At 47.3% G+C, this 13,442-nt stretch overlaps 1 protein-coding gene across 6 annotated transcripts in view; it reads left to right on the forward strand.

Annotated features, from left to right (window-relative positions):
• Window positions 1-12,691, forward strand: part of LOC1277109 (serine-rich adhesin for platelets) — a 151,136-nt gene extending 138,445 nt beyond the window's left edge. For all 6 annotated transcript variants that reach the window (XM_061650686.1, XM_061650687.1, XM_061650688.1 and 3 more), the window contains 4 exons: window positions 6,451-9,386; window positions 9,469-9,864; window positions 10,723-10,950; window positions 11,064-12,691. In XM_061650686.1, coding sequence (XP_061506670.1) covers window positions 6,451-9,386; window positions 9,469-9,864; window positions 10,723-10,950; window positions 11,064-11,195 — 3,692 coding nt within the window. In that variant the 3' untranslated portion in view covers window positions 11,196-12,691. The remainder of the gene's footprint in view (window positions 1-6,450; window positions 9,387-9,468; window positions 9,865-10,722; window positions 10,951-11,063) is intronic.
• The last annotated feature ends 751 nt before the right edge of the window (window positions 12,692-13,442 follow it).

Genomic DNA, 13,442 nt, shown 5'->3' on the forward strand with positions numbered 1-13,442 from the left:
CATGGAACAGCCGTTTCCTTCCGGATGGTGAATTTTGGTTTCTGTCCGCTGCGACGCGACGCGCAGTGCTCGTCGAACGGAACGTTCAGTTCACAAATTCATTAATTCGTGCCCGTTTCACGTGGTTCTCGGTCCAATGGCCAATGTCTATCCACACACACACACACACAAGCACAAACGGGGCAATGGTCTGCGCTTCTCATCGGCAGGAACCGCTCCACAGCGCGGCTCGTTGGCCAGCAGCGTTTTGAAATTGATTCGACATAAAATAATGTCAGGCACCCATTATGCTTGTCATTTTATTTCCTTGTCCCTTTTCCCGGGCACATGTCCGCTTGGTACTAGGGGTAGGGGAGGGAAAGGGGAAATATTTGCATTGTTCGAGTGCGCGCACCGGCTGTGCGGGAAAAAAGCGATGCGGTTCTTGGGGAGTTCGGGCGTCGACCGAAACGAGCAGCCGTGTGACATTCCCCCATTCTCCGGGTGGTCCGGGGTTTCGAAACCTACCGATGAGCGGGATAGTTTTCGGAAACCGACCCTACGCTGGCTGGACGATTGATGTTATAGTCCGCTGAACTTGATGGCCGCTAATTATATAGAATTAGAGTTTATGCTAATCCAGCGCCGACATGGATCCCCGGCCCGGGCCATTCGCCCATTATTATTCGGGCCGACCGGACCTGACGGGCAGGTGCGCTTAGACGCGCGAAACGTGGCTGGTACCGTGCTCGGTGGCCGCAAGCCATCGGTAAAGTGCGTATACGCAAATGCGCTGGTACTATACCCATTGGCGCCCACCGCCCGAAGCGCTTGTACAAGATGGCGCGATTAATCGCTGCAGTGGTTTCCCGTCCGTTCCGTGCCAAATCGATGCACTCGATCGATTTTTGGTGCAAAGCGGGGGCAGGTGCCTATGGTGCATCGTTTTGTGGAGTTCGTTCGCAGGTCCAATGAACAGGTGCAGTGCCAATGGGATGGGTATGTTGAAAGGGGGTTGGTAGATATTTTAACTATAATAGGTATGATTGGGCATTGAACATAGTTGGGATTTCTGTTTGAAAAAATACTTAAAACTAGAGTTTGAGTTGGCACAACTGCTACCAAAGGAAGTTTTACGCGTTTTATGTAATTTTCTGCTTAGTTCAGTGAAAAATACATCAACTAGTATGTGTTTTTCATTCCAAATTACCGGTCACAGTAGGTACAAATACTCATGCATTACAAATCCAACTTGTTTGGTCTGTGCTTCAAAAGTGTTACAATACAGTTATTACATTTTAAAACATATTTCTATGCTTAGTTTTAGACTAAACCAGTCTTTTGACACTAGTTTAGCGTCTGCTTTGAATACATTCCTATAGTAATTTTAGAAGTGGAAGAAATGGAATCAATAATAATTATAATTTGTCTCATTTGTTGGCATGTGATTAAGTTTGGAGAGCTTCAACAGGTCCAGAACCCTGATAAGGAGCCTTTTATGCGGAATAAAGACTATAATGACTGCTTTTTTTCGATGCATAATTAACCTCCAAAAAGTTGGCTGTTACTGGAATCATTGTTTCAGACCACGAAGTTATAAGTATCATAGTCAAAAATTAAATGAAAAAGTCAAAAACAAACCCATTAAATGCTGCTCACCTAAGGCAATACTAACTTAATTTACAGTACCATTGAAGGAAGTATGCCCATAAGCTCTCACTATATTATTATCGATTGCTTAACAATCTAATAAAAGTAAAACACAGCAATCAAATTATGTACTTTATTGAGGATCTCTTTTTTTGGAGAAAATAATGTAGTGAGAAATGATTGCCCATACTTCATTTTGATTATTTAAAAAAATTGAATAAAATGTGAGAAAATTACTATCAAATGGTAGTGAGCGCCATATAAACTGCCTAAAGCAGCTTTTAAAACAGCAGATAAATGTTTTCATTAAAAACATTTGTTCATTTTATCTAATCCGTTGCATAAAATAGTTTTGCTCCGAAAACAATCGGATGTTAAAAAGACCAACCTGATGACCATATGGCCAAAAATACAAAAAAAGACTAACATTTTCCACTAGGCTCGAAACCTAATCCTGCAATGGGGTTTGGTACGTATTCAACCTGTTTTTTTTTTCAACCGGAAGCTGCCCGAAACAACAGTACAACTGACAGCACCAGCACGATAAGCCATTGATCCTTGTTACGATAAATCCATGACCTTTTCCAAACAGAAGCCATTCAAAAAAGCCTGCCCTAAAAGAGCTAGAGAACAAGGGGACTGAGAGACTAAGAAAGAGAGAGAGAGAGAGAGAGAGAGAGAGAGAGAGAGAGAGAGAGAGAGAGAGAGAGAGAGAGAAAGAGTGTGTGTGTTTGAGGTCAGAAATCATTGCCAAACAAAATCTTCCGGAACGAACTTAACCTCACCGGACGGTAGCCCACCGGTAGGGTAGAGGCTAGCAAAAAAGGCAACCCCATCTCCCGGTTTTCCCCAGCCTCCTCGGCAAAGAGAAAGCAAAGCCAAATCGTAAGAACGCTCCTGGGACTTTCCCTCCATCCCCGGGTGGGTAGAAAGATTGGAAAATTTGCCTATCATACCACAGTGGAGCGGTTCGGGTGTGTTGTGTGAGTAGAGGAATGAGAAATTTGTCGGAATTATTTGCACCGCAACACATACGCCCGGCCACAAATCCCTCCAACCGACGAGTTGTTGTTCCCGTTTCCCACATATTTGTTGCTTGTTGCGAAGGTAAAGAGTGTCCCGGGATTTTTCTCCAGTTTTCCACCTTTCCCGCACGGCGATTCTGCTTGATAGGAAGCTTTCGGCTCGAACGGGCGGCAGCAACACTCGGAGGAAAAGTGAAATTATGGCAAATATTTTACATTCCAGCGCCACACAAGGGAATCGCCGCAAGGGTTGGGAAGAGCAGGAGGAGGAAAGTGGTGGAAAGGCGGAAAAGATTTTTGCCAGCTTTTTGAAGCGCTCGCATAAATCACGGGAAAGCACAGCACAGGGTGAAATAAAATAACATGATTGGGATCGACGCTTCTCTCCCTCCTCGTTCTGTTGTGTTTTGCGACATTGTGTGTGTGTGTGTGTGAGAAAGAAAAGTGGCCAAAAGAGGGGGGAAACGGGCGGTGTCTTACTGTGTCTTGGGATCCGTTTACTCGCATGAGCGGCCGTGTAATGCCAAATGTGTTCGATTCGATCGAATCGGTGCGATTTGGGGTCTCGGGCAAACCCCCGTCCCGGAACTATGAAACAACGTGTACGAAGATAAACCGAACGTACCAAACGATCCCTACGGCGGCTCTTGTTGCTGTGTCCCCCTTGAGTTGGGTGCCACTATCGAAACGGGGTTCTGATTTATGCGCATCCTCGGCACCACGGGAGGGAGGATTCGGAGTGATCGGGAACCAGTACTGGCGCGGGTATTTACATATGAGCTTTGATTACGATGCTCTGTGTCCCTCGCTCGAGGGATGCCACGAGCGCCGCGAACATCTCTCGCACCTAAACAAAACACCCTACAACAAATGTACATGGTGACAGTTGCCATAGAAAGAATGGCGTCATTGCTTCCATGCCCCCACGGGAGAATAGTTTCCTTTCTGTTGGGGTGAGATAATCGCACAACGAGCGGCAACCCAGCGGTAAAGTTAAATCCTTCGAGGCAGCAGCTCGTTTGTACGAGCAAGAGCAGCGAATGGTTCGAAGCAGTTCGACAAACAAACGTTTGTCTTCGGGAACGACCTTAGCGAAACGGTGCCACAATCGAGACCCGGTGGACACGATTATTGCTCGCGCTGCGATGCACTCTGTATCGGAAGGCATCGGTGCATACTTACCGCCGACGCCTGCACAAAGGAAGCATATTCGTGCTGTTCATCAGTGCCATCCTGTGCCCTTGCACCAGCCAGTTGTTTGGCCAGCTGTACTGGCCGCGTGGGGGAATGGGTTCCATCTTGCTGCCAACACAACAATCTGTGTGCGCGCGGGAAGATAGAAAATGTGAAGCAGAAAAATAGAACATTCAGCTGGGTGGAGAAAAGTCGATGGAGAAAAGTTCGAGTTGCAATAATCGTCCTTTAGCTACTGGTGAGTTGATTGGTTCTAGGAATAGGAGAGTGAAATGTTGAAAAAAAAAAATATTTCATTCAGGTCGACACATGTAAGGGAATGTTTCGCTTGCTTGATGAACATTCATAACGAACCTAAAGGCCGGGGTACATTATCCGTACTCGCTAGGGTAATTTCGATTTCACTAGCGCATCTGGCGGCGGCTGGTGGAAGCTTTTTTTGGTCACCGAGGGAATGGTCGAGCCGGATCGCGCAATAAAGTATTATTTTCCTCGTTTTTCGATCCGCAAATGAATACAATGCATGCAGAACATGTGTATCTACCTTTTAAAAACCTTTTCTGGTCCAATTTACGTAAAAAAAACATGGAAAAATAACATATTTTCTGAAGCGACTATAATTTTTTTGGCAAAATATTTCGGTAAGCCACCGCCAGATGCGCTAGTCCTATTTTTCCATGTATGTTTTAATTGAACTGGACTGTATAAGCTTTGTAATTGATAGATAAATATGTTGTGCAAGTATTTCAGCCATTTTCGTATCAAAAAACGTTGAAAAAACTACTTAATTTTGATATGCGGCACGACCATTCCCTCGATGACCAAACAAAACTCCTATCAGCCGCCGCCAGATGCGCTAGTAAAAATCGAAATTACACTAGCGAGTACGGACAATGTCCCCCGGCCTTTAAGAGTGGTTCACTGCAGGGATCATCCATACCTTACGTGACGCTCGCAGGATGGAAATGGGTATATTTTAGCGTCACGGTTAGATATCTAGGCTACCAGGCTAGAAGCGGGAAGATTCCATCCTGTTTAAAGTCGTTTTTAAGTCGTAAAGTGCACAGTCGTTTTTCGCGATTTGCGAAAAATCCATAAGAGAACAGAATCCATAAAAACAGTAAACCTACGAGTTGTGCAGAACACTATTTAGCATCTTTGTATATTTTTTTCTATTTTTTTAACATGTTTTTACTCGACTTATGAAGAAAAAACAAATTTATGGTCGTACCATAACTATAAAGACACTTCGAAACACAGGTTTTATGTGCTAACTAACGCATTAAAAATCGTTCAGTAATATAAATAACATATTCTAGAAAGGTTTTAAAGAAATATATTTTTGAATGATTTTTAAAAAGTGTTTTATTAACTTATTTTAAGGTTTTATAAGTTATATAAGAGTAAATATCAAAATATATATTTTTGAAATATCAAAAAAATTAAAAAAATGTCTGTAATAATTGTTTTGAAAATGCAAACCAAAGTATGTAAAAAGATTGCCTACGCCTAGCGATAAGTATTATTTAGGATTGAATTAAACTGTGCGCTGCTTATCAAGCAACCTTGGTAAACAGGGGCAACCGTGAAAAACCTACCTAAAAATGGTAAAATTTCACTAAAACATTAAGTTCGTTTTTATGGGAACAGTCTGTACCTTCTAATACTAAACGTTATAACCTTTTGCTCTACACCTGCGAACTGCGACCACAGTTTTTATTGATTATTGTGTTTAATAATTTAAAGAGAAAATCTTTTTGCAATACAATATAAGCTTGTGTTGCAAGTGCATTGTGCAATATAATACAATAGGACATAGCCAAAAAAAAAGCAACTAGCTATAAACAGTTGTTTGTTGCGGCAAACTCAACACCACACGGTGTTTAATGCTTAGTTCAATAATTATTAAAAACAACCTATCCCGCATTTCGCTCAATCCCCTTGCAGTACCCTCGGCTGGGCTATTGTTTTCACCAGCACACTTTGCATAATACATAGCACACTAATCACACAATGCCCTTTCACTCACCGCGGGCATTGGCAATCAACCGCCCGCTCCAGCCCTGCACGAAATAAAACCCCTCGTATCGTACTGCGTGCAAAACGGCGTGACACACCTGCTGCCACTGCTCATTACTGTTGGCCAACGTCGAACGCCAAATGTGCAGCACGTGCTCATAATTCATTCATGAAATTTGTTCACCTACCCACCCACGAAGGGGGTGAGTGGAGAGTGGCATTGGCAAAATCACGGTCCCGCCCGGTAGCACTGATTCGAACCCGAACCGGATATTGGAAATACGGTCACCAACGGCCTTGAAACGAAACCGTAGCGGTGGTGACTGGAGACATGGAAGGTTCGATTGCCACGAGGTCAAATCACAATATCCTGCAGCGTTGCTAGCGGTGCCGGTGCAGTAAATGTGATTCGCTCTAATAAGTCCGGTTTGGCACGATTGGAAGGCTAGGCAGAATGGCAGCAGGTCCTGACCCGGAACGAATCGCAGGCTCGTCGATATTGGTGGTGGTCTAATTAATAATGGTACTACTACTAGTGATTGAATAAGTTTCTAACAGTTGTTTTCCTTCTATCGTTACGCAGAACGCACCAAGCCAAGCGCGGTCGCCACCGTGTTCCAGCGACGGGCCGGTCCAGTGCGAAGAAGCTTCAGCGACCGATCATCACCCACCGCCAAGACGAACGGGTATGGTGGACATCCCGCCAACGGTACCACTGCCCGGGACGACCAGTTCAATGACACGATGGCTTTACGCGTTCGGCCCCTGCGGACCGATTCGCGGACGGCATTCGACGATGAAACTGCTTCCTTGACAACTTCATCCTCGTCGTCGTCGGAATCATCGATCGGTTCCATCTCCTCGCTGCTGCTAGCCGTTGGCCAGGGCGGCAAGGCAAGGCCCAAGCTGCCACCTCCGCCACCACCACCACCACCAACAACGCAACTTCCCACCAGCCCCAATGGGAAAGCGCCAGCCAGTGCCACACCGTCACCCCCGGGCAGCAACGTGTACGAGGATTTTTGCTTCGGCCTGATGGCGGGCGTCAGGCGTTCGAGTAGCGACCGTAGCAGCTCCACCTCAACCTCGTCCCGTACGGTGGTGCAGGTACTGGCCAGCTCCTCCTCCTTCTCCTCCTCCTCCTCCTCCTCCTCCTCCCCATCTTCTCCCTCGTCCTGTGGCTCATCGCCGTCACCGATTGCGTCGAGCGGTGGCATTCATCGGCTAGAGATACGGCACGACCCAGAACCGGAGGAGGAACACTATCAGAAGAAAACGTCCATCCTGATCACGGGCGATGATTGCTACTCGACGGTGAACGTGGATGGCGCTAGCGATACGCCCATCTACCAATCCTCGGTGGTGGTAAATGATGGCAGTATGGTGGCCTCACCGACGAACGAGATACGGCAAACGGCGTCCAATACGATCACGATCAGCGTCAGCTCGCCGACGTCTACGCTGGAAAGCCGTGGAAGTAAGGGCAGGATGGCAACGGGGAAGCTGGCAGGCGACGAGCAGCACGCGAACGGAACGGTGGTAACGATGGGAAGGGAAGAGGTCACAACTGTCAGCACGGGGACGTCGGTCGTTCCTATAGGGGGGAGCAGTGTCACCGGTAGTAATGGGCGTACGTTGATCAATCTCGATTTTGGTCAACCGGAGCAGAGTGTGGAAAGTAGCACCGCTGCACAAACCGACACGAAGACGTCCGAAGATGTAACACCGATCGCACCAGTTCCTAGTGATTCCAATGACTCCAAAGATTCGCCCAAGGTTCGTGAAGATGCTGCTCACGATCAGCAGCAGCAGCAGACCGTAGTCAAACAAACGTCCGTGGACCTTACACCGACACCGGTTGTGCTGCGGCGCTCGCTAAAACCAACCACGGAACCGACCACCACCGTCAACAGCTTGCAGGCGAAGGTGTGCCGTAACAGCTTCATCGCCAAGCTGCTAGAAGATCCCTCCCTTAGCCAGCTGTCCGAAGGGTTGGACTACGAGCTGATCGCCAAACTGATCGAAAGCTCGCTGCTCCGGCTGAAGGAATCGCGCAACGGGCTGGACATGAGCGGTACCAAAGACGAGGACGACGTGTCGAAGATGATCGAGCAGTCGCTGCTCAAGATACAGGAGGAGCGCAGCAAGCTGACAGCACCGAGCAACCCAGCCAGCCAGTCACCGCAGCAGAACAGCGGGAGCAAGCGAAGCAGTGTCAGCTCGGGCAATAGCTACGGTTCGGCTGCCGCTTACGAGCTGATGGAGTTCGATCAGCTGGGCGAGCTGAGCGATTGCTATCAGAGCTGCAGCAGCGATCTGACGGTGGATGACGATGCGCACTCATCCCGCAGCAAGTTCTACCAGATGCTGGTTGACGCGACACTGTCCGAGCTGGAGATCAACACGGCGAACGAGGATGATGACGATGAGCATCATTACGAATCGATCCGGCTGAACGGAGATCCCATCTATGAGGAAATCAATGACATCCCGCCGCCGCTGCCACTGACGGCCCCACCGATCGACGATGTCGATCTGGAGAAGCAGCGCAATGCGCGGTCTATCTTTGAGGGTGCCTCCAAGTACGACATCTTGTCGTACCTGGTGGACGCGAAGGAGCGTGGCATCGTGCAGGAGGACGGATCGTACGGGTTCCAGTTTGGCGGTGCCGGTGACATCATCCTCGAGGAGGAAGAGTCTGAACCGATCACCGAGCTGCGGCACCACCAGCGCCAGATATCGGACATTAGCAGCAGGCTGTCGCATCTGTCGGGTATTAGTGATTCGAGCGAGGACACGTCCCTGTCGGCGGGCACGCTTAGCAATGGGCGAAGTAGCAAAGCGTCGGCCGAAATCGAGCGGAACGATTCGGGCGTCGGGTCGGAGACGAGCAAGACGTCCCGCAGCCGGTGGCAGAATCCAATCAGCACGACTACTACTAGCACCACAACAAGCTCGCTGCTGACGAAGATCACGCCGATTCACCTGTGCGAGGATTGTGACGGACCGGTCGAGACGCAGGTGACCGAGTCGGGCGTCATGTACGCACCGCTCGTCTGTCGGAAGTGTGGCAAAAAGCGGGCAGAGCGCAAAGAGATCATTACCGAGATCGTCGAGACGGAGGAAAAGTATGGGCGGGATCTGCAGATCATACTGGAGGAGTTCTATCAGCCGATGCTGGTCGCCGGCCTGCTCAACCAGGAGCAGCTCTCTGCAATCTTTTTGAACGTGGAAGAACTGCTGGAGAACAACCAGTTCCTGGCGGAGCGGATGCGCGATGCGCTGGACATCGCGAACGAGCAGGGCGACGACGATCTGCTTACGGTGAGCATCGGTAAGATCTTCCTCGAGGCGGCCCCAATGCTGCACGCGTTCGAGAGCTACTGCGTGCGGCAGGGTGCCGCCAGTCTGCTGCTCGCGAATCTCGAGAAGGAGAAGGAGCTGCTGCGCATCTTTCTGCGCGTCTCGCAGATGGAGAATGCCGTGCTGCGGCGAATGAATCTCAACTCGTTCCTTATGGTAAGCTCGGATCACAGTTGATGGGACTTATGGATACTTTGCAGAGACGTTTATAACACCCTTCCCTCCTCTTACATTCCAGGTGCCGGTACAGCGCGTCACCAAGTACCCGCTGCTGCTGGCCCGCCTGTACAAGGTGACTCCGGCCCATCTGGAGGGCAAGGAGCTGCTGAAGCAATCGCAGGAAAAGATCGAACTGCACCTGAACCACATGAACCGGGAGGCGAAGGACGTGCCGACGAAGCTGTGGCGCCGCATCTCGTCCTCCAGCCCGGGCCGGCGGCTGTCCTGCGAGCTCGACATGATCAACATCAAGCTGCGCAAGATGGCGGTGGACGTGCTGGAGTGGAACCACGAGGAGGTGCGGTTCGCCATCGAGGGCCGGCTGCTCTTTACGCAGCCGAACGATGGCAACTGGAAGAAGAGCCGCACGATCAAGCTGACCTCGATCAATGCGCTACTGGTGACGAATGGAAAGGTAAGGTGGTGGCAACGTTAGGTTGTAGAGAATGTAAACTGGGTGTTGGATGTCATTTTTGAGGATTTCTGAGGAGCTTTAAGGTTCTTCTGGGAATTATTTTTGTCAGCCTGTATAGGCCTACATGCCATCTTAGGTCATTACGCCATATGTAAGCAGATGTCTCTTAAGAACAGTATCTTCTGGGTAACTTTGTAGTAACAGTAGACGTCTTCTTCTTTGAAGACATTTTACAATAAATACATCTGACAGTTTCATTCGTATCACTTTTGAGTTTTGTAACAACAAGATTTGATGAAGACTGACTAGGAATGAGTTTAAATGTTATAGAAATTGTGTACAACAGACACTTATTAGGATAAGAGTTAAATTTTGCATACTATTTCTTTACATTCAAAGTATTTTAAGCTTATAATTCCCTTGTAAAAATTTGTGTCATGCATTTCTGTACTAAGGCTCACATTATTGAGGCTTTTCTCGGAACTCAATTCGCTCTTATAAGCTCAAAAGCTCAAAAAAATTATTTGAATGAGTAATTATGACAACTCAAACGGAAACGTAGTGTCTAGTACGTTCTCCAGCATCTTACTTGCTCCTAATGAAGATTTACATCCTTTCGACTGTATGCAAAAGGGACCACAAACAAATGTCAAGTGGCGACGTCCAAAAGCCTCACTCGCAGCTTTCCCGGAATCTTAAATTTTCATTCCACACTTCAGCAAGTGTCCCTGAAAAGGGGACTTTTGCCACAAATCATTTAGAAGAAAAAATGCCACAAAAAGAACTTCACTTCACCATCGGTCGTTTACTCAACCTATATTTTTGCCTTATTCCTTCCTTCCTTTCCCGCACTCACAGCCCACGGCCAGCTACAAGGCGGACCGGGCCCTGTCGGAAACGCTCAGCTTTCCCCGCCACACGGGCATCCGCGAGGCGTCGCTGCTGCTGGTGCGCGAAAAGGGCGGCCGGTACACGCTGTTACGCGAGCCGCTCTTTCTCGACCGGTGCATCGTCTGCTCCGAGCACGACTGGGAGGACTATTTCGAGGTGCAGGAGATCCTCTCGAAGGAGTCCTTCATATTTAAGGTATGTAACAGTGCACGGCGTGCGGCCCTGCTTCCGGCATCAATCAATAGCGTGTCACAGCGTGTGTTTGGAATACTACATTCGTTTTTTTTTTCTCTTCTCTTTTGCTGCAGGCTGAGGACGGTACGAAGACCAAACAGTGGTACGCCCAGCTGCAGTACCATTCGCAGGGCATGGGCACCTGGCGTAAGCGTCGAAATGCGCTCGCCAACATCATGATTAATGGCATGATGACACGAACGTGAGGCGGCGGCGGCGGCGTCGTTGTGCAGCGACAACCGATGACTCCCACCCAACCACACGGTACTTAGGCCGACCTTAGGATGCCGACCCTGTAAACCCCTATGCCGCCCGAAACTGTAACCCCGTGCCAACTTCTTCCCGCCCCTTTTTCGCTAGGATCGTGTATGTATGTGTAAGCGTGTAAGATTGCGTGCGTGCGTGTGTGTGTGTGTGCTGGAAGGTGGCAAAAAGCGTTGTATAAGAGCGTTTCCTAGAAGCAGGAATAGGAAGTGGTAGGAATCTGTACAGTACACTTGAGGCCAGCAAAAAAATCACTAGTTCCGCTTAGTATAATAGCTTCCCGCTCTCAAGTGCGCGATTTATTTATTCGACTCGAGCGGTTTTCGATGCAGAGAGCACAAGTGTTGTACAGCATGCGTCACTTATGGGTATCACTTGTGGTACGGATTTTTTGTTTTGTTTTGTTTGGGTGGCATTTAATAGATAAACTGGAACAACAATAACTGCCCTTTTCCATACTTCCCATTTGTAGCTTTTGCTTTGCTCCAGCATCAGCGTATCCTTTAATGTAAATCGTAGAAAACGATTGAAGAAAAGGACAGCAAATGCAATTTTCTGCCTGCTATTAACTACTAGTTTGAAAATGTGTGTGTTTTTTTTTTAATTTTATTGTTACAAATAATACAAGCCTTTTTCTTTGTTTTTTTTTTTTGCTCGTGCATCTTACTATAAATGTGTATGAAATGATAAATGTATGATGCAAAGGCGAAACAATTGTAGGTAGCTGATGAATAATGGGATTTAATAGAAGGAAAGTAGTCGTAGAAATATAAAACAAACGTGGTAGAAAGAATGTATAAACATCAAAACACAAGAAGAAAATAAAGAAAAGAAGGAAAGAGAAAAAAATGAAATAAAAATGTTAACAAAATATGAACATAATTAATTTATCTTGCTTAAAGTGTGTGCAAAGTAGGTTGAGAGTAGAAAGACGCTAAATAAATTGATCGCGTGCTCTGTTTTGTCTTGCAAAGGTTAATGCTTTGGGTCAATACTTAAACGCACAAAGTAAAAATGAAAACGTAAATGGAAATAAATCCATTTAAGAAGAGAACAAGACAAGGAAAAAAATAAACAACTCTACTAAAGAAAGGGAAAAAAAGTGAAACATAACAGAACATAACAGAACATAACAGAAAACGCACTCAACATATCTCATGGAAGAAAACAAGAAAACGAAAAGAATGAATACAAATGCGATACAAGAGCAAAATTTAAAAGAAACAACAAAAAAACAGAGAAAAATGAAAGGATCATAGGGTGAAAGCTTAACGGAAGAGAAATCGATTGCGTTTAATATCCATTTGCTTGACAAGCTAAGGAGTTAGATAGAGCTGCAGCTAGATAGAGGTGAGGTGAGAAACGGATAGTAAAAAGCATACACACACTCACACAAACAAACTGCAAACAAAACAAATAAAGAAACGTTTAAAATGGATGAATGGTGTTTCGCTATGACGATGATGACGCTACCGACGGATCATGCTGACCCAATCCATCCTGGAGGACATCATTCATATTCATCATCCCGTGCCCGTTTTGAGAGCAAAATAGCGTGGTATAGGATGGCTTATGATTTTTTCATTTATCTTCCTACCGTCCTACGTCAACCTCGGGCGTGGTGTGTGTGTGTGTCGTCCTGTCGGTTCAGTCCCTTCCCACCTCGATGATATCCAGTTCCATTGGAACGACGCTGTACATTAACCTAGACTGGGGGGCACGTTGCGCGTTCGGGCAAATCAACCATTGTTGGTTGGGTTTAGGAGAAGGTAAACCCCATCCACGGGTACGGTTTCTGTATTCAAATGTGACGTCCCGGTGCAACGTGTTCTAGGTTTTGGGAGGGTGTTTTAGCGCTCGGTCCGGGACCGGCGTTTGGTCCGGCTTCTGCTCGGTCCGTAAACGTGTGCACTGCAGAATAACAATTAGCCAGCGTGTTTCCCGGTTAGTTCCTTCCCCTTTTTACGGTGGAGTGGATGCTTTACAATGAATTTGCCATTCGGAAAGACACGGGAACGGTACGATAGATGCCGTTTGACTAAGGGATCCATGCTGATGGATGCACGGAGATATAGGTGTGGCGAAGGTTACAGATGAATTGTGAAAAGATTACAAAATCATCCACCACCGGAGAGCAAGCCACTGGAGGTCGGTGAGGCTGAGCAAAGCGGGAGAGTGCAGTGGTATGG

The sequence above is a fragment of the Anopheles gambiae genome, chromosome 2 (assembly GCF_943734735.2).
Source record: "Anopheles gambiae chromosome 2, idAnoGambNW_F1_1, whole genome shotgun sequence".
In the NCBI taxonomy this organism is placed as follows: Eukaryota; Metazoa; Arthropoda; class Insecta; order Diptera; family Culicidae; genus Anopheles; species Anopheles gambiae.